At 46.6% G+C, this 21,105-nt stretch overlaps 1 protein-coding gene across 1 annotated transcript in view; it reads left to right on the top strand.

Annotated features, from left to right (window-relative positions):
- The first annotated feature begins 12,547 nt into the window (after window positions 1-12,547).
- The window catches only part of Mertk (MER proto-oncogene, tyrosine kinase), a 98,824-nt gene continuing 90,266 nt past the window's right edge, over window positions 12,548-21,105 (top strand). The window contains exon 1 of the mRNA XM_076833158.2: window positions 12,548-12,724. Coding sequence (XP_076689273.2) covers window positions 12,664-12,724 — 61 coding nt within the window. The 5' untranslated portion in view covers window positions 12,548-12,663. The remainder of the gene's footprint in view (window positions 12,725-21,105) is intronic.

Raw genomic sequence — 21,105 nt, 5'->3', positions numbered from 1 at the left:
GAAAAAGCAAACATGAAATTCATTTGGAAAAATAAGAGCCCCAGAATAACCAAAACAATCCTTAGTAAGAAAAGAGAAGCAGGAGGCATCACAATACCAGACCTCAAACAATACTACAGAGCTATGGTAACAAAAACGGCATGGTATTGGCACCAAAATAGACCTGTAGACCAATGATACAGAATAGAGGACACAGAGACAAGTCCGTATAAATACAGTTATCTCATAGTAGTCAAACGCACCAAAAACATACATTGGAGAAAAGATAGCTTCTTCAATTAATGGTGCTGGAAAAACTGGAAATCCATATGAAGCAAAGTGAAATTAAATCCTTATCTCTCATCCTGCACAAAAAATCAACCCAAAGTGGGTCAAGGACTTATGCACTATAACAGAGACCCTGTGCCTACCAGAAGAAAAAGTAGTCCCAAATCTCCACCATGTCAGCTTACAAACTGACTTTCTTTACAATTCCTAAAGCACTGGAAGTAAAACCAAGAATCAATAAATGGGATGGAGTCAAACTAAAAAGTTTCTTCATAGCAAAGGAAACAATAATGTGAAGAGAACCTACAGAATGGGAGAAAATCTTTACCATGTGCACCTCAGGTACAGCATTAATCTCCAGGTTATATAAGAACTCAAAAAACTTTAACACCAAAAAAAAAAAAAAAAAAAAAAAACCAACCCAATCAATAAATGAGGTAAGGAAAGGTCCCTTCACAGAAGATGAAATAAAATCAATCAACAAATGTAGGAAAAAATGTTCAACCTCTCTAGCAATTAGAGAAATGAAAATTAAAACTACACTGAGATTTCATCTCTCTCTAGTCAGAATGGCAATTATCCAGAACACAAGCAACAATAAATGTTGGTGAGGATGCAAGGGGAAAGGTACACTTGTATATGGCTGGTGGGACTGCAAATTGGTACAACCACTCTGGAAAGCAGTATGGAGATCATCTGAAAACTTGAAACAGAACCACCATTTGACCCAGTTATTCCACTCCTAGATTTATACCCAAAGGACTTAAAATCAGCATACTACAGTGACACAGCCACATCAATGTTTATAGCAGCTCAATTCACAAAAGCTAAGCTATGGAATCAATCAAAGTGCCCTTCAACAGATGAATGGATAAGGAAAATATGGTATATATGCACAATGGAATATTATTCAGCCTTAAAGAAGAATGAAATTATGGCATTTGCTGGTAAATGGATGGAACTGGAGGACACTATGCTAAGCGAAATAAACCAATCCAAAGAACCAAAGGCTGAATGTTTTCTCTGATATGTGGATGCTAATTCACAATAAGGAGTGGGAGAGAATAGAGGTACTTTGCGTTAGACAGAGAGGAGTGAAAGAAGGGAAGGGGATTGGGATTTATATTTGAAACAGACAATCATCCCATTTTCCCCATCACCTTTGAGAATAAGAAGCAAGTGATAAATCATTTTAAGGCCTTAAGTACCCACTTGACTCACATACGTATGCCAGACTCTTCCTCCCTTCTGCAGGGTGGGAAGGATAGGAGAAAGAATCAGACATCATGACCCTATGTGCGTATGTGACAACATGACGTCCTGTACAACCAGAAGAATGAGAAGTTATGCTCCATTTATATGATGGATCAAAATGCACTCTACTGTCATGTATAACTAAGTAGAACAAATTAAAATAAAATAAAATAGACCTCTTTTGATACTGTGCCCACCCCAGTAGATAGCAAAATTCCCCATGTATAATTGGTATGCAAAAAAAGCATGTTAAATTCTTATTTCTCACTTTAAATCCGTGACAAAATATACATGCCTATATTAGTAACTATATCTGTGTAACAGTGTTACTATAAACCTTGTGTCTCAAAATAACCCATCTACTCTGTGGGTCAGGAGTCCCATGCCTTATCTGAAGGGCTCATTGCTTGCACCTCACATGGCTGTGGTCAGTGTGTGCTTAGGGCTGTAGTCTCATCCGAGGCTCTACTGGGGAAAGTTCCACTTCCAAGCTCACTTGGACTTAATTCCTTGTGTTCCTAGGACTAAGGCTGCAGTGTTTTGCTGGCTGTCAGCTAGAGGCTGCCTCCAACACCCAGAGGCCACCCATAGTTACTTGCCACTTGGGATTCCCCAACTTCATCAAAGCAGGCAGGCCAAGAAGGCAACAGAGCATCCAAAGGTGAGAAATAAGTCATGGTCTTACATAAGGTAATCACAAAAGTGACATTCCGTCACCTTTGAGAACCCTTGAGGGGCGAGGAATTTACAAGGCCACAGAGATCAGGGGAGAGTCTCTGATATGCCTGATAAATCATGTTAAGGCCTTCACCTACCCACCTACCCGCTGGACCCACGCATCTGCCGGACTCCTCCTCCCTCACCAGCCTTGCAGGGACTCCTGGGCTCCTCCCTGCCATGCCTGCACAGGGGCCACCGCCAACGCCATCACACCCCTCGTTCACAACGACCTAAACACCTCAGAAACTACTCAAATGACTGTTGTTAAAGCAAAGTCTTGGGGGTTTTAACTGCAAAGGAGAGAGAGGAGGCAAAACAGGGTGTTTCACGTACACTGAAATCATCCTGGATTTTTTTTTAATATTTCTTTTAGTTGTAAAAGAACCTTTATTTTATTTATTGATACGTGGTGTGAGAATCGAACCCAGTGCCTCACACATGCTAGGCAAGCGCTCTGCCACTGGGCCACCGTCCAGCTCCATCCTTGATTTTTATAGGATGAGGAAAAGGGACCAAAGAATTGGAGGACAAAAAAAGAGGGGGGAAAATGAAGGAGTTTACCACAAGTTCATTTACATAGTAAGTGTTAACAGGTGCAGTGGACGAACTATAACATCATTTTATGGATTTATTCCATTTTCAGTACATGATCTACAAACTTGAATTCAACTCACTCATAGGGATTGGGAATTATATTTGAAATAGACCAACCATCCCATTTTCCCCATAACTAAGGCTTTCCAGAACATGAGGTTTTCAGTTACCCATGATTGCACTTTTAAGTAATAAAAGACAGGCTTTATATACCACCAAGCAAACTCCAAGACCGTGGGTATTGGGACATTTAAGAGAAATAACCTGTAAGTGTCCACTTACAGAAAAGCAGTCTAAAATAGAGTGAATGGAGGTTTCAGGGGTGATTTCTTTGGGAAGATAAAATTAACAATATTCTTGAAATATTTGTCTGGAGTAAAGATTGAATCCAATGAAGAGATGACGGTAGGATTAGTGAGAAATCTGAGAAAACACACAATCCAAGGTCATTCCCAGCCCGGGTAAAACTCAAGAGAGTGCAGGGAAGAAGCAATAGCACATTTAGGGAACTCACACTGCCGATTCCAAGAGATGCTATTAAGAGACTGGGTTGTGGCTTAGCGGTAGCACGCTCACCTAGCCCGTTCGAAGCCCTGGGTTTGATCCTCAGCACCACATAAAAATAAATAAATAAAATAAAGGCATTGTGTCCAATTACACTTGGTATACAGACACACACACACACACACACACACATATATATATATATTTTTTTTAAAGAGGAGGTACTATTAAGCTACAGTTATCAAGTGAGTGGTTTATAGGAGAAAAATTCACAAATTCATGGAGCATATAGAGTTGAGGAATAAATAACACAAGTGTGACTAATTGATGTTTTCATATAAACTTTGTTTTTAAAACTTAGATTTACAAAGATATTGCAAAGGGTTTAAAGAGTTCTCATATACACACAGCCTGTCCCCTCTCACCCTTTTTTTTCCTTTTGTACTGGGGATTGAATCCAGAAGCACTAAATCACTGAGCCACATCCTCATTCCTTTTTTTATTTTTTATATTGAGACAGGGTCTTGCTGAGTTGCTTAGGGTCTCATTAAGTTGCTGAGGCTAGCTTTGAGCTTGTGATCCCCCTGCCCCAGCCTCCCGAGCTGCTGGGATTACCTTATGTTTACATTAGTATGATACATTTGTCAAAATTAATGAACGAGCCGGACATGGTGGTAGATGCCTGAAATCCCAGCCATTCAAGACAGAGACAGAAGGATCACAAGTTCAAGTGTAATCTCAGCAATTTCTTGAGACCCTGTCTCAAAATAAAAAGGACTGAGGGGGTAGCTCAGTGGTGGAGCCTTCATGAGTTCAATCTAAAGTACCAAAAAGATTTACAAAATGAATTAACAAACCAATACCAATGCCTTATTTTTTTATTATTTTTTTTTAAAGAGAGAGAGAGGGAAAGAGAGAATTTTAATATTTATTTTTTAGTTTTCGGGGGACACAACATCTTTGTTTGTATGTGGTGCTGAGAATCGAACCTGGGCGGCACGCATGCCAGGCAAGTGCCCTATGGCTTGAGCCACATCCCCAGCCCCGCAATGCCTTATTATTGATTAAAATCAGATCTCATTAGTTATTTCTTAGTGTTCTTTTTTCCATTTCAGGATGGATCCCTTCAGGACGCGTCACAGTGACTCACCTTGTATCCCTAGGCTCCTCTTGTTTTTTTTTAGTTGTCGATGCATCTTTATTTTATTCATTTATTTATATGCGGTGCTGAGAATTGAACCTCACACATGTGGGGCCCGCGCTCTGCCACTGAGCCATGATCCCAGCTGTCCTCTTGTTTTTGATGAACTTGAGAGTCTGGAGGAACACTGCTGAGGTATTTCGTGGAATGTCCCTTCTCTGGAATTCGCCTGACGTTTGTGTCATGGTGAGGCGGGCTATCTGGACCTCGGGGAGGAAGACCACAGAGGTAAAGGCCCTTCCACCCCATCATGTCGAGGGCAGATACCAGGAGCAGGACGTTGCCCTGGAGATTTTTTTTTTTTTTTTGTAACAAACTTGCTAAAGTAATTCAATGGCAGAAAGCAGTCTTTTCTGGAAGACTTGGGAATTCAAACACATGTTAGAGCTAGAGGAAGTGAATGTGAATATGCAAAACAAAACAGAACAGAAAGAAAATCTCAACCCACACTTCACACAAAAATTAAAATTGCTCAGAGACCTGAGTGTGAAACTATAAAACACATGAAGAAAACTGTGTCAATCTTCATGACTTCGTGGTCTTGGATGTGGTATGTAAAGCATGAAGAATGAAGGAAAACATGGATAAGCTGGAATTTACAAAGAAAATTCAAATTTTGTGCTTCAAAAAATTATTAAGAAAGTGAAAGTTAACTCACATTAATAAGGCAGGAAATATTTGAAAATCACATATTTGATGTGTCTATTATTCAGAATATATAAAGAATTCCTAAAGCTCAACACACACAAAAAAAATCCAAGTTTATAAAAGAACAAAGGATTTGAATAGACATTTCACCAAAGATATGCAAATGACCAAAAAAGAAGGAGAAAAAATACATAAAGATGACAAACATCACTAGCCATTAGAAAATTCCTAATTAAAAACTAGAATGAGACTGGAACAAAGATGCTTATGTGTAATCCCAACAGCTTAGGAAGCTGAGGCAGGAGGATCACAAGTTTAAGGCCAGCCTCAGCAACTTAGTGAGACTCTGTTTCAAAATAAAAAGTAAAAAAAGTTGGGGATGTATCTCAGTGATAGAACACCCCTGGGTTTGAAGCCCAGGACAGTGAAAAAAAATTGTGTGTGTGTGTGTGTGTGTGTGTGTGTGTGTGTGTGTAATGAGACAATATATAATATGAATTTATTTATATATCATCTTACTTATGATAAATGTTATATATTATTATAATAGAAACAGCTTATATATTATTTATATAACAATTTATTTTATATATATATATACAAATGCATATAAACAATAAGCATTGTCCAAGTGTTGATGAAGATGTGAAATCTTTGTACATTACTGACGAAAATGTAAAAAGTTGTGATGACTTGGTAAAACAGTTTGACAGATGCTCAAAAAGTTAGAGACACAGTTACCATAAGATCCACAGTTACTCTCCTGGGTATCTACCAAGGGAACTAGAAAGGTTCACACAGCACTTGTACATGGGTGTTTACAGCAGCATTTCTGGTTATTATTCATATACTAAATATTCGTGTATCCATCAACTGATGGGTGGATAAAATAGATTTCCAACTGAGGAGTGTGGCATACCATGGAAATGTATCTAGCTAAAGACGGGAACCGAGTACTGATGTGTGCTGCAGCATGCATGCACGTAAACATTCTAGGTGAAAGAAGCCAGTCACAAAAGGCCACATATTAGTCGGGTGCTGTAATCCCAGCGAAGGAGGGAGAGGCTCAGGAGGCTGAGGCAGGAGGATCTTAAGTTCAAGACCAGCCTCAGCATCTTAAGAGAGGCCCTCAGCAACTTAGTGAGAACCTATCTCTAAATAAAATATAAAAAGGGCAGTGGGTGTGCTCAGTGATTAAGTTCCATGAACATTCAATTCTCCCAGCAAAAAGTGGGTGGGGTGGGCATATCCCGTATGATTTCATTTATATGAAGTACCACAGAGTCAGAGGGAGGCTGATGGACCAATGGCAGCTCATGGTTGCAGGGTGGGGTCTGTCTGCTCCTGGGCACAGGGTTTCTTTGGGGGATGCTGAAAATGTTCTAAAATTAGATAGTGGTATGGGTGGCTCCACAGGTCTGCAACTATACTAAAAACAGTTAAATTGTGGGGTTTGCTTTTTCTTTTCTTTTTTAATTGTTGTTTTGGGGGGTGTTTGTTTTGTGGAACTGGGGATTGAACCCTGGGGCGCTTTATCATTGGGTTACATTCCCAATTTTTTTTTTTTTTTTTTTTTTGAGACAGGGTCTCTCCAACTTGCACAGGGCCTTGCTATGTTGCTGAGGCTGGCCTTGAACTGGTGATCCTCCCTTCTCAACCTCCCAAGTCACCGGGATCATAAGTGTGCGCCACTAAACTGTTGAATTGTACGCTTTTTAAAAGGGACTGGGATTGTGACTCAGTGGTAGAGAGCTTGCCTAGCATGTGTGAAGCACTGGGTTCGATTCTCAGCACTACATATAAATAAATAAAATAAAGGTCCATTGACAAATAGAGAGAGAGAGAGAGAGAGAGAGAGAGCGAGCACGCGCATGCGCTAGGGCCTTGCTAAATTGCTGACACTGGCTTTGAACTTGCAATCCTCCTGCCTCAGCTTCCCCAGCTGTTGGGATTACAGGTGTACACCACCACACCTGGCTTCACTAAATTCTTTACTACTGGATAGAGTGTCTTTCAAGGGAGTAAAACATACAAAAGACAAGCTCTATCCACTTTCAGGTTCACGGTGCTAGATGCAGTCTTTCACTTGAACCATTTCATTTTGCAGCAACTATAAAAACTATTGTGCTGCGAGGATTAATTCTAGTAGACCTGGAATTAGCCTGAGCTGTGGTGCTCAAGTTCCTGCATGGCTCTGACCCCTTGCCAAGGCCATGAAGCACACTGATGAATAATGTTGCTTTTTAATCGTGGGTTTGAGGAGGTTCAGGGAGATCTGTACTAGCTTGTCAGTATTTTCTATTAAAAACAGTGAGATAGATACTTTGCACCTGGTCTCAGTGAGCCCCTCAGAGAGCTCTGTGGATAGAGCTGATTATGCCGTAGGAATATGCCTGTGAGGCCAGCAAAAATGTAAAAATCCTCAACTGAAACTGGGTATGCCTATGATCCAGCAACTAGGAAGGCTGAGGCAGGAGGATCACAAGTTTGAGGTCAACCTCAGTAATTTAGTGAGGCCCTTAGCAACTTAGTAAGACCCTGTCTTAAAAATAAAAAGGAGGGCTGGGGGTGTGGCTTAAGCGGCAGCACGCTCGCCTGGCATGCGTGTGGCCCGGGTTCGATCCTCAGCACCACATACAAACAAAGATGTTGTGTCCGCCAAATACTAAAGAATAAATATTAAAATTCTCTCTCTCTTTAAAAAAAATAATAAAAAGGACTGGGATCTAGCTCCATTGTAAAGTCCCCCTGGGTTAAAGATTCAGTACCAATAAATAAATAAATAAATAAAAATTTTAAAGAATCTCAGCTGAGCCTCTCTCTTGGACTCCCAGTTTCCAAAGTGCTTCATGCACACATCAGTGATTTCTGATCCAAGGGGTAAAATGTGTCAAGCCATATTCCTTACAGAAGGGAGAACAAGGGGTCCTATGCCTGGCCTCTCTAGATCCCTTACAGTGAATAGCCTTTGATTGTGACACACAATCTCACTTTATAGCTGTTTGCTACATTGTATCCTTTTCTTAGTACAAACTATAGATTTCGGATTTGGTGAATCTTTAGCCATGGAGACCTCTTCCACTTCATAGGACTATGACTGCCGTTGGACACTTGTGTTCAATTCAATAGTCTAAATGGATGTTTTATCTATGACCTAGTTCCCAAGAACCATACAGCTGTACTCTCAGTATGTTCTTTAGAACATTTAATGGAGTCTCTTCCAGGCACCATCTACATTATCTAGGAAACTACAAGATACTTACACTTCCCCTATGATTTTGGCCTTCTGATGAGTTGACTCTTTTTTTTTTTTTTCCTGGTACAAGAGATTGAACCACTGAGCCAAATCCCCAACCTTTTTTATTTTTTATTTTGAGACAGAGTCTTACTAAGTTGCTTAGGGCCTCACTAAGTTGCTGAGGCTGGCCTCGAACTTGTGATCCTCCTGCCTCAGCCTCCCTGGAAATTCAGGCATGTACCACGGAGCCCAGCTGAGTTGACTCTTATTGGCACCATCCCAGTTTCCCAGCAAACTTCAGAACTTGTCATTTTTCTTTATAACATGTTGCTTAGCACACTGATTGGGAACAAGAAGGGCACAGAGGCTGTGGTATTGGAAATCACTCATCTGGAACTTAAACCACCAAGAATTATGACAAGGAGAGTGAAGGTAGTGTCTGTAACGCAGGAGCGAGAGGGACCCCGACACCTGTACATGACGGCAGTGAGCAGGGCTGGTCCACTCCAGTGATGGAAGATTTCAAGTCAGAGGCTTAAAGAAGAGAGAAGAGAATGGCCTTGAGGCAAGGTGAACCCTCGCTCCAGGTTCAGGGGCAGGAGGGAGTGAGTGTGGGAGCCACGATTCACCAAAGGAAAACCAGGGTGCAGTCATTGGAGGGCTCAAGTATAGATGCTGGTGGGTGACAGCCAGAGTGGTGCAGGCCTTGAAGGGACAGGTACCAGGGTTCATGAGACCTAGGCTCCCTGGTGGAGGGGCCATGTATTTTCTCAGTGATGCATCTCATGCACCTGTCTTGTACCTGGAATTGAGCAGGTGCTCAGTCCATTTCTGTGCAAAGGTAAATGAACAGTGACTCTCTAGCACTGAAACTAGAACAGAGCCATTTCATGCACACTGCCATTCTTAGTCTCCTGAGCCAATCCAGGTGTCTGAATGTCAGGTCATCCGTCTGTACTATGAAAAGGTGGAATCAGGGAGGCTAGCTGTGAACTCAGCAGCCACACAGTAGACTGGAAGCAGGAGTCAATTACAGGCCATGGCTGGGGACAGGTGGGTAGGAGAGGGGCAGGAGACAGTGGGTAGGAGGACAAAGAAGAGCAGGGTGTGGGTTTAGAACCGGGTCATAGAGGAGTCTATCATTTCACGTGTGATGTGGTGCGCTCCCATGGATCTTTCAATGGGAAGTCTAAAGTCCTGTCACTGATGTGCTGGCACGCTGACTCATGGACTGGGATCTCAATGCCATTTCATTTTAGTTACAGACCTCTGCATTTGAATCAGCAGGGATAATCTTCCCCACCCCTGGATGAACACTACTCCTGGCCCTTGCCATCCCTTTCCCTTAGCTAAGGAACAGCAGGTGCTTCCACATGTGACACACAGGTCTAAGCTGGTACAGAACATGGTGGGCCTTGGAGTGCAGATTCAGGGGAGTGCCAGGTGTCGCTCTGGGGGCAGAGATCCTGTACACATAGAAAGAGTTGTGTAATATGGAGTCTGTTTTTCCCCCTCCCATTTCCTTTCACATATTTTGATCATTGGCATGATTAGGACGTTAAGTTGCCACATATGGACATATGGCAAAGATGAAACTACAGCTGCAGAGATGAGGTCCCATATTTATTCAGTTTTGGTATTTGTGGAGATTTTACAACAGAGCTGCAAATTCTTTGGCACACCTCTAATAAGGAATTTGGGGTGTAGGGCTCCTCCCCCTGAGGGTAGGTATATGACTGCTTCCACCAAAGAGCATGGTACTGTGGAGCTTTGTCACATGAGGTCACACAGCCTCTGCCTCACTCACTGGAAGCTGTCTCTAGGAGTCACAGCTGCCGTGCTATGTAGCCACCTTGGCCTCATTCAAACCCTCGACCTAGAGCCCTGTGTCTCATCATCCAGTGAAGTGGGCACATTGCAGATGAACAGACCTTTAGATCAGGGTTGGCCAGCTAGGAGAAGGCCATACCACATGGGGTTGTGGGCTATGCAACATCACGACTGCTTGGTTTTGCTGCTGTAGCACAAAAACAGCCATAGGTGATACTCACACGGGTGACTCTTCCTGCAGGGCGCGGTGACACATGCCTATAATCCCAGCAGCTCCAGAGGCTGAGGCAGGAGAATTGACAAGTTCAAAGCCAGCCTCAGCAACAGTGAGGCACTATACAATTCAGTCAGACCCTATCTCAAAATATATTATAAAAAAGGGCTGGGGATGTGGCTCAGTGGGTTCCATCCCCGGTACAAAAAACAGCAACAACAACAACAACAACAACAAAAAACCATCAACTTTATTCCAAAACCACTGACACATAAGAACAGACCACAGACTCTCTAGTTTGATGACTCCTGTGTTAGATAACTCTAGATACCAGCATTTGAGCTTAAGGCTTCCTGGAGGACATCTCTGTGCTCTGTCCATATCTCTGACCCACAGAATGCTCGAATCTCATAAAGTGACTGATGCTTTACTCCTACTATGTTTGGGGTGGCATGTCACATAACACCAGAAAACTAGAAGAGCACTGTATAAAGCAAGCCTCATTAAGAATGTGAGATTTGAGTATCTGCATGTATATACTCCCTGCTACTTGGAGGCTGAGGCAGCAAGGTCTCTGGAGCCCAGGAGTTCAAGGCCAGCCTAAGGTAACATTGGGAGACACCATCTCTAAAAAATAAAAAAATAAATAATAATTTTTCAAAATGTACTTAGATAAAAGAGTGCCTGGTGTGCAGAGGCGAGGAAATGACAGATCAGCTCTGCTGAGAGGCGCTGGAGACCTGGTGATCTCCTCCAAGGCCACGCAGATAGGTCTGGCCACAGTCTGAGCCAGGCTAGCTGCACTGCAAGGCCATTTCCCCTCCTCCAAAGCGTCAGGGCAGCACTTTCCACACCTTCCCTCGGTCTCCATCTCAGCCAAGGCCACAGTAGCAGCATCCTGAGGAGTCTGCAAGGCTGCGTGGCTCCAGAGCTCTGCTCCATAGCACACCTCCTGTGGTTGGTTTCTCTGGCCCCTGGTTTGGTGTCAACCCGAAGGACTAGGGTCACAGGGAGCTGACACCACACTGGCTTTCCCCTGCTGTCAGTGTCATGATAAACCATCGAGCTCCCTCTGGGCAGCTTGTCTCCTTACCTCCAAATCTACAGGACGTGGCCAGGGCCTGGAGGTGGAGGACTGCTTGAGAGGCCAGTATCAATGAAAGTGGAGTAACAGGAAGCCAGAGAGGAGAGGGGACCCGGTCGTGTAGGGCCCCTGGGCCACCCACAGGACTTTCAAAGCAGAAGCCTGAGAGTATTGGGGAGTTTTAAGCGGTGACACGACCTGGCTCTTGGCTGGCCCAAGGCTCACAAGGACATTCTACCTGGGTTCGTTTTAGGAAGTATTGTAGAAATGTGAGGCACTGTTGCCATGTTGGCAAAAGCCGTTCTCGTCTCCGTCACCACTTTCCCCGCTGCGGCGCTCGCGAACCTTCACACTTTGCCGCCACGATGCGCCGCTACACCTTTCCGTGGACTCTCCGAACCTCCACGAGTGTCACTTCTCTTAGACTCATTGCCGGGGCGCTGCGACCAGCCCTTCCCCGCGGCGCGTCTAGGTCCCCAGTCCTGGACCCTCCTGATGGGTCTGGGGGCTGCTTCCGGCGCCCTCCCCTCACCTCCTCTTCTTCCCCAGGCACTCGTGGGAAGCGGGGCCTGCGGGGCACCCGGCGCCCCTCTCCTCCCACCTCCGATACGCCCCTTCTTTGATTTCTCTGGATCTCCCTCCCTCCTCAGCCCCTTCCTCCGCCCTCCGCTTGCGCTCCGCCCTGCGGGTGGCCCGCCCCTGCTCCAGCCCCCTCCCTTTCCTTCCCCTTCCCGCCCCTCCCCCAGGCCCCGAGCTCCGCAACCTGCCGGGGTGAAGCCCGGATCGGCCCCCGCCGGCACCTCCCCTCCGCCCGCACCCATCGCTCGGGGCTCGGCCCCGGACCCGCCCCTCCCCGCCCCGTCTCCCAGCTCGCTCCTTCCCTTCCCCAGCCGGCGCGGCCCCCTTCCCGCCCCTTCTCCACCCCAACCTGCTCCGGTCCGCCCCTTCCAGCCTCCGGCGCCTTAGGTCGGCGGCTCAAATCTGCCACTCCGGCGCCTGCTGCCCGGGCGGCCGGGACTGGGGCGCTTCGCTGGCGCGCCTGGCTGGCGACTGAACAAGTTCGGAGCGTCCCTCCGCCCGGAGAGAACTTCCAGATCCGCGGCCCCAGGATGGGGCTGGCCCCGCTGCGGCTGCTGCTGGGGCTCTTCCTCCCGGCGCTCTGGAGTGGAGGTGAGAGCTCGGGACCCGGGGCCTGGCGGGCGCTCGGGTCGGTAGCGCGTCCACCTCGGCGCTCGGGCTGCCCGGCGAGTTTGCAAACATCCCGCAGCCCCACCGGGGCCCGAAGTGGGGAGCGGTCGAGACTACTCACTCGCTGACCGCACGCAGCCCCTCTAGAGAGCCTTCGGAGTGTCCCGAGGGCTTCCATGCCAGTCCGGGTGCTTGTCCTAGTAGAATCGGTGTGGGTCCTGGGGGAGCGGGTGCAGAGCTCCCCTTCAGCGCAGAGGAGGGAATCGAGCTCGGCGGCGCGAGCTTCGAGTCCCTAAGGTTTTGTTTGTATTTAGTTGTAGGTGGACACAGTACCTTTATTTTATTTTTATGTGGTCCTGAGGGTCGAACCCGGTGCTCACACGTGCCAGGCGAGCTCCCTACCACTCAGCCCCAGCCCCAGCCCAAGTCCCAAAGTTTTTGGCGGAGAGGAGCATGGGACGCAAATCTGGTCTGGACCGAGCCAAGAACTTTCCCCTAGCCCGCGTTGCGCAGTTGGGCCCTGTTCTGGCGGGATTTGTGGAAGCTGCAGACCTGGTCTCCCGGGGGACCCGCGCCCAGCGAGCGAGCTGGCTGCCGGAGTTGGAGTCGCCGGACTGAGGGTCGCGATCGGCCGAGCCTGGGCGTCAGGCCAATGGTGTTCTGGCGGCTTCCACTGGGCCCTCACCTGCCGCGCTGGTCCGCTTTCGCACGCCCCCCTCTGATGGTGGGGGCCTGGGACAGGGGGAGCATCTTTTCACCCCTGTTGCGACAGAAGAGAATCTATTGTGCTCGGGCGGCGTCCGGGTTCATCTCGAGTCGGTCCAGAGTGTCCGGGGCGTTTCAGTAAAGCTTTGCGTTGGTAAGCGGAGCCAGGCAAGCCAGGTTCCAGCGGAGCCCACGGCTGGTTTGGAGGGTACGTGATTGACAGATTTCAAAGGATCGCTGATGCTCTTCCGAGGAAGCTAGAAGAGACTTACCAGGCTTTACCCAAAAGAAAAAGAAATGGAAGGGGTGGAGGAGGACTAAACAAACCCATCACGCGAATTTTCCCTTCCCTAAAAGGTTTTATTTCCATTCAGCTTGCGTTTTTTGTCTCATTTAATCATGCATACGGTTGGCTAACCTTCACCTATTATTCTCAGAGATGCCTTTTAAGAATACCTGGAAAGTTTCCATTTATAGTCGAGCAACTAAGTTTTTTCCTTTGAAGGTTCAGTTGCTTAAATGAAAATTTCTTTCTTTCTTTCTTTCTTTTTTTAATACCAGGAATTGAACCCAGGGGTGCTTAACCACTGAGCCACATCCCCAGACATATATATTTTATTTTATTTTAGGCAGGTTCTCCCTAAGTTGCTTAGAATCTTGCTAAGTTGCTGAGGCTGGCTTTGAACTCAAGATCCTCTTGCCTCAGCCTCCCAAGCCCCCTGGGTTACAGGTGTGCGGGACCATGCCCAGGTTAAATGAAAAATTCAACAACACATTCTTCTTACGCACGTTCAATTACATAAGCTTTTCATAATACAAGGCAAGAGAGCAATTTGAAACAAACATCAAGAGCCAGAACCAGGCAAAGAACTGAGGCACTTCTGTTCTCCACCCCCTGCCCCCACCAAATCCTCAAAAATTCCTCTGCGTTTCTGCCACATCCATTTTCTCATAATCTGCTGCAAATCTGGTATATTTTGCTTCTAACCATGACTGGCCGTGAACAGTCTTGGAGGTAGTGAATGTGGTAGACATTATGGAAAATGTAATAGAAACAGTAGTTTTTTGTGTGTAAGATATTTTAAAAATTGGATGTTCTTCTCTCCTAAATTTTTAAAAAGCTGTAATGAGGAATTTTTGTGGCCTATGATCAGTGTTAGGCAGGTAATCATAGTTCTTTTAAGATCCACCCAGCAGGAGAACAAAAAGACTTTCCAATTTCTCTGATCTTTTGATTTTTCTTTTTTTTTTTTTTTTATCTTGAAGTTTACCTGTGAGATTTCTGAGTGATCCAACTCATCTTGTGCAAAGCATGAAGACTGGGATTTTGGGGCTGGGGATGTGGCTCAAGCGGTAGCGCACTTGCCTGGCATGCGTGGGGCCTGGGTTCGATCCTCAGCACCACGTACAAACAAAGATGTTGTGTCCGCCAAATACTAAAAAAAAAATAAATAAATATTAAAATTCTCTCTCTCTCTCACTCTCTCTTTAAAAAAAAAAAAAGACTGGGATTTATTTATTTATTCATTCTTTTTTGAGGTGCTAGAGATAGAACCCAGGTTCCCCAGTGTGCCGGGCAACTGCTCTACCACTGAGCTATACCCAGTTCCAGGATGGGACTCTCATGGCCTGGGTTAGAACAGAGGGAAGAGTGTCCTAGAACAAGATTAAGAATGGAAATTAGATTCTAGTTGTAAGACTTTCAGATTGCATATTGTGGGCCTGCATGGTTTGCTGACTCAACAGGAAAAAAGCAGGGTGTGAATGTGTTCAGCGTCTACGTTGTGCAGGAATGGATGGATAATTAAAACTTAAGCATCACTTTAACCCAGAAACTTCCCCCATATCTGCAAACACAAACATAAATACAACCCACAAGAACCTGAACAATGCAGACCTTAAAACTGCTCATCCCCTGGCATTGCCAGTCCTGCCAACACTTCCTTTCTGCTTACTCTCTCTTGGGGGCGCCAGTGAGCAGCAAACCCAAGTACCAGGAAGCTTCAGGGGAGGGCCCCGGAGAGGATGGAGGAGAAAGAATAAACTGGATAAAAGTGAAGAAATGATGAAGACCTAGCCCGAGATGGAGCTGTGCGAACTCTTAGAGCAAATTAGACTTTAACAATTGTTTAGTGAATGGCAATATTTCTCTCCCAAGTTGATATTCCAATATATTTGTAAACATTTTCCCAGGGATAACTTTAAGTTATCATGTTGCTTATGGGCTTCATCCCAATGGTCTCAAATGCCGCTCAAATGCTTTTTTGGAAGTAAGCAGACCTTTTCTTTCCTTCTTTTGCTGTGCTGGGGAGGGAACCCAGGGCCTCGTTCATGTTAGGCTAGTGCTCTACCACTGAGCTACATCCCCAGCCCTGCAGGCCATATTTTCATGAATGGATGAATTTAAAAAATTTACTCTGACCCATTTTCTTAAAGTGCTGTGTGGAACATAGTTATTTTTTTAAATTGACAATAATTATGTTTGTAAATCTTATTTTTTGAAATAATTTCTAGATAATCCCTGAAGAAGGGCCAGTGAGTAACTTGTGTCATCTGTCGCAGGAACTAGTAATCAGTACCTGTTGGTGGCGTAGAGGTTGGCTCTGAATGCCAGTGAATTGGGAACAGGCTGCCTGGTAGCAAAGCGGAGCTGGGACCTTGGCCACACATCTGTCCCAACCACTGCTCACATCATAGCCAGAATGGGATCTTTGAAAATGAATCTGCTGGTTTAAACATCCCCAATGGCTTCCCTTTCCTTCCCCCAGGCAAAGACTTTGACTCATTTCTAGTCATTTCCCCCTGTTCCTGCTGCTGGGCCACCTGGGAGGGTGCATGCCTTCACCTGGTACTTGGACGACGTTGGCAGCGCTGTCCCTCTGGCTGGAATCCTCCCCCAGGGCTCAGTGTGCTGGCTCCTTTTGGACCTTTGGATTTCAGCTCAGAGGTTCAGCTCAGTGTGTTCCCACTGTCTGTCACAGTTACTTACCCTTCCTCCCCAACTAGATTTAACTTGCTGGTGACAATAATCTGTACCTGATTTGTTGCTACTTGCTCTTCTCTAGACTGGCTTTTCCTCCACTGTCCCCCAACTATGAGATCAGCTCTGAGGGCAGGGGCATCCACCCTTCCCTCCCAGCACAGTGCAGGCCAACAGGGGCTGGGGGGACACAGGAGTGGGGACACAGGAATCTCATTAGGTGCTTCTTCCTGGTCTCTCCCTACCGACTTTTCCAGGAACAAAGTCTCTTGCCCGAAAGCTTTTAGCTTGATTCATAGGAAATTCTTATTTTACCTATACCTCCCCACCCGGCATCGAAGTGATTTCATTACGGGAGAAGTTAGGAAATGAAGAGAACATAGATATTCAGACTACAGAAACCCCAAAGTGTTTTGTATTCTAAACATTCCACCTAGGAAAGTAAGTCAAAAACTGGTGTGTGTGTGTGTGTGTGTGTGTGTGTGTGTGTGTGTGTGTGAAAAGCAGTTTTTACAGCTCCTTGGCCAGGGGCACTTGATTCTGACCCATGATCACTAGTTTAATCTTAATCCACAGCACATGGCTATGGGTTGGTATGCGTCTCTGCAGAGGAGTTTAATTATTATAAACACTGAAAAAGAGCCTTCCCATATGTGCTTCTCGGAACTGGAATCAAAACACTGAGAGGCCTGACCTCTGTGGGCCCTGGGGAACCAGCTGACCCTTAGGACCTCCAGTTTATTTTTGGTGCAATGGGATCCATTTCATGCTGTCAAGAAGGATGAATTGAGCTAAGGATATATAATAATGCTCAAAAAATATTAGCCATAATTTCTCTCTCCATTTCTGAACTCAAATTAAAATCGCTTTTCCTAGACAAAAGGTGTTCGGCAGAAGGTTTTTTGTTTTGTTTTGTTTTGTATCAGGAATTGAACCCAGGAGCGCTTAGCATCCCCAGCCCTTTATTTTTTTTATTATTTATTTATTTCATACCAGGGATTGAACTCAGGGGCACTTAACCACTGAGCCACATCCCCAGCCCTGTTTTTATATTTTATTTAGAGACAGGGTCTCACCAAGTTGCTTAGCAGCCTTGCTTTTGCTGAGGCTGGCTTTGAACTTGTGATCCTCCTGTCTCAGTTTCTAGAGCCGCTGGGATTACAGGCGTGCGTCACTGTGCCCAGCCATGTTTTTTATTTTGAGACAGGATCTCACTGAGTTGCCAAGGACCTCCCTAAATTACTGAGGCTGCCCTCGAACTTGCAATCCTCCTGCCTCAGCCTCCAGACCGGCAGGGATTACAGGAGTGTGCCACCATGCCCTGCTTAAGGGTTCTTTTCTCACTGAAATGTATCCTAAATTAAATCTTGAACTATGAAGGCACAGCTGGGGACCACCCTTGACTATCCACAGTGCTTTGGTGAAGGGTTTCTGGGGTGCCCACCCCCTACTGCTAATGCTGTTGCTGTAGCTCTTTAGGAATCTGTTTCCTGGTAATTCTGCCAGCAAAGCCCACCCAGGACTGGACGGTTCACTGACGCCTCTGGCTCTCCCCACCCCCATCTGTTCCCCCTTGACAGGGTGCAGGAATAGCTTCCTGTCACGTGCCTCTCAGGAAGGTATAAAAATGAGGTCCAGTTCCTGCCTGGCTTTTCCCACACAACCCCACTGTGGAGGGGGTGTGGTGGTTTTGTTTTTGTTTTCTGGGGGCCTTTTGAGCCTGGGCATTCCACATCCTTCCTCTCCTTTCAACGAGCTCCAACAGTGCAGGCCTCTGGCTGCAGAGGCGGGAAAATGAGCCCTGTCTGTCAGAGGGCACTCTGGGCGTGTGTGTGAGTTGTGTGCAGGGTGGGCTCGCAGGAAGTGCACGGGGCGCGGAGCCCCGAAAAACACGCCTGTTCCCTGAACTTCCTGCCTGGAGCTGGCCAAGTATCAGGGACACCAGGGGACTCCTCTCCTCTCATTGGGCTTTCCTGGCCCTTGCCTGGGGGTAACCTGTCCCTCCTCCATACTCCTTCCTTGTCACCAGCCTCCAGCTAGGATGCTGAAAGTGCAGTCTGGCAGGGGTGGAGAATTCCTTCAGGGTTGGGGGCCCCTCAGGGAGAGCAGGAGTCCTGGGGGGACCCTCCAGCTCAGCACTTTCTCCCTCCTGGGCTTTAGTGCTCTCTATCTGAACTGTGGCTCTTGTGCTGTGTGGAAGGTTGTTAACCACAGCGAGGGCCCAGAGCTCGGCCCCCAGGAGCACCCGGGGCAGGTGGCAGCTCCGTGCCCTTGGATGTGCACCCCTTCCACTCTGGCTGGGCCTGTGGGGCAGCAGGATCCAGAGGATATGACCTGAGTGGAGGGAGCCCCGAGCTGCCCTGGTCTGGCTGCCCTCGCAGGCTTCCGTGTTTTAAAGTGATTAAAGAAGAAGGGTGATTGATTAGCATTTCGTTGAGAAGCCTGCGCTGAAGTCTGTCCTTCATCCTTCCTCTTCATCTCTCTCGACCTTCAGAGCTTTTTATTTTGCTTAAGGAAAACATGGATTTTCCCTGAGTCTCGAGGGTGGCAGGATGGGACAGAGGAAATGGATCAGAGAGGTATTGGCTTCATGTTTGGACCAAACTCATGCTGAGAAGTGTTATACCCAAAGCTGAGGCTATTGGGCAGACAAATGCGCCAGAGAAAATCCATCCTCTTGTGTGAATTAGGGTGGCACTCCAGTTCACACCTGTACATTCTCTTTGTACTCAGGGTCTTCTACATGATTCTCACCTTCCAATATCTTCTAGATATTTCTCACTTGCATCTGCCGAGTGAGCCATGGTCCTGGGCGAGCCCTGATCAGCCAGGGTTCGTGTCCTGCTGGCCCTGCCCAGGAGGTGCCCGTCCTCCGCCCTGGGTCTCAGGTTGGCACTTAACCAGGTAAATGCACTCTGACAGATCCCTTTTCTGCGTGAACTGCTTTTTCTTGGGGACTCTGGTTACCTCAGCCTTCAGGGGCCCGCAAACATCTTAGAACAGTCTCAGCTGTGGTCTGGCCTCTCATTAGTTGCACAAAGGAAAGCCTTGTTTGTTTTGGAGCAGGGGCTGTTCAACTATTTTAAGCCTTGGGGGCCTCTCCTTGAAGCTCCTAATGGGAGACCGGCTTCCTTACGGTTTTGAAAACAAAATCATTTTCACAAGTAAGAACAGGCTGTCTTCCCAGAGAATATCAGGTGGGAGACCCCAACTTGCTGAGAGCTGCTTCCTGAGACTCCCGCTGCTTCTAGGACCCTCCGGGAGGTGATGAATATTCATGACCTCCCCAGCGCTGTGTGCATCCACAGGCTGCCCTTCCGTAGCACAGGGAATGGCAGGCTGCCCCAGCCAAGGAAGTGAGGCCGGCCTCCAAGCCTTTTTTACAATTCTGGCACGTGATCTGGAGACCTGAAGATGAAAGCGGGGTTCTTTCAAAGTTTGGGAGCAAAGAGAAAAAAAAAAAAAGAAAAGGAAAGAAAAAAAGGAAGCTCATTAGATGTAGCATTTGTTTAAAATAAATAAATAACCACTCCAGTTTAGATGTTACCCTGCACCCCTGGGGTGATGCCTCAAATAGGAGAGCAGATGGATGATTCTGGGCTCTTCTGGGCAAGGACTCTGCCTGAAGGGAAAGGAGGCGACACTTGTTCACAGAGAGGCTCCATACCCAGCGCCTGAGCCCTGTCCCTCATTCTGGATGTGAACAGCCTTGGGCATCAGCCTAGAATGGGGGCAGAGGCTGAGCACAGTGTGTTTTAAGAAATGCACCGTGCCCCACCTGGGCTGACCTTGCCCCTCCTGGGCTGACCTTGCCCCACCTGGGCTGACCGTGCCCACAGTGAAGTGTCCGCCAGCTCTGGCTGGATCAGTAGAATAAAGTAGAAATGCAGGGATCTTTTTGAGAATGGTGGACATCCCCAGGTTATGGCCCCTTCCTGTCCAGTTTGCTGGGAACCTGGACTCTGGGGTTCTGGGAGGCAGGGAGATGCACAAGGTCTTCCTGGAGCGGGTGGGGTGTGTCCCCCAAGGGCCACAGCAATATGGGGAGAATGATGTCCGGTTTTTGTGGGGGGTTTTTTGTACCAGGGATTGAACTCAGGAGCGCTTGACTACTGAGCCACATCCCCAGCCCTTTTTATGTTTTATTTTGAGACAGGATCCTGCTAAGTTGCTGAGGTTGGTTTGAACTTGCAATGCTCCTGCTTCAGCCTCCTGAGCTGCTGGGATTAAAGGCGTGCACCACCAGGCCTAGCTCATTTTTAAAAGTCTGTTCATTCAATGTTATGATGTAATTTTATATTTGAAAATTAAAAAATCTATATTTTGTGATATACATTGTAGCATGTACTTCCTAAGTTCTTTGGCGGGAGGATAAGCACACAGACCGCTGTAACAGGGGTCCTCAATAGGGGGTGTGCTTTGGACCCACCTGGGGAACTTTTTTAAAACTCAGAGGCTGCCAGGTACAGTGGTGCAACCCTTGTTATCCCCGCTATTGGTGAGGTTGAGGCAGGAGAATTGAAAGTTTGAGACCAGCCTCAGCCAATCGGCAAGATCCTTGACAATTTAGCAAGACCCTCAAAATAGAAAAATAAAAAGGGCTGGGGATGTAGCTCAGTGGTAAAGTGCCTCTGGGTTAATGCCAAAAAAAAAAAAAAAGGTGATATACCAGAGGGTA

This window comes from Callospermophilus lateralis, chromosome 14 (genome assembly GCF_048772815.1).
Source record: "Callospermophilus lateralis isolate mCalLat2 chromosome 14, mCalLat2.hap1, whole genome shotgun sequence".
NCBI lineage: Eukaryota > Metazoa > Chordata > Mammalia > Rodentia > Sciuridae > Callospermophilus > Callospermophilus lateralis.
This window is presented reverse-complemented; position numbering and strand designations above follow the sequence as displayed.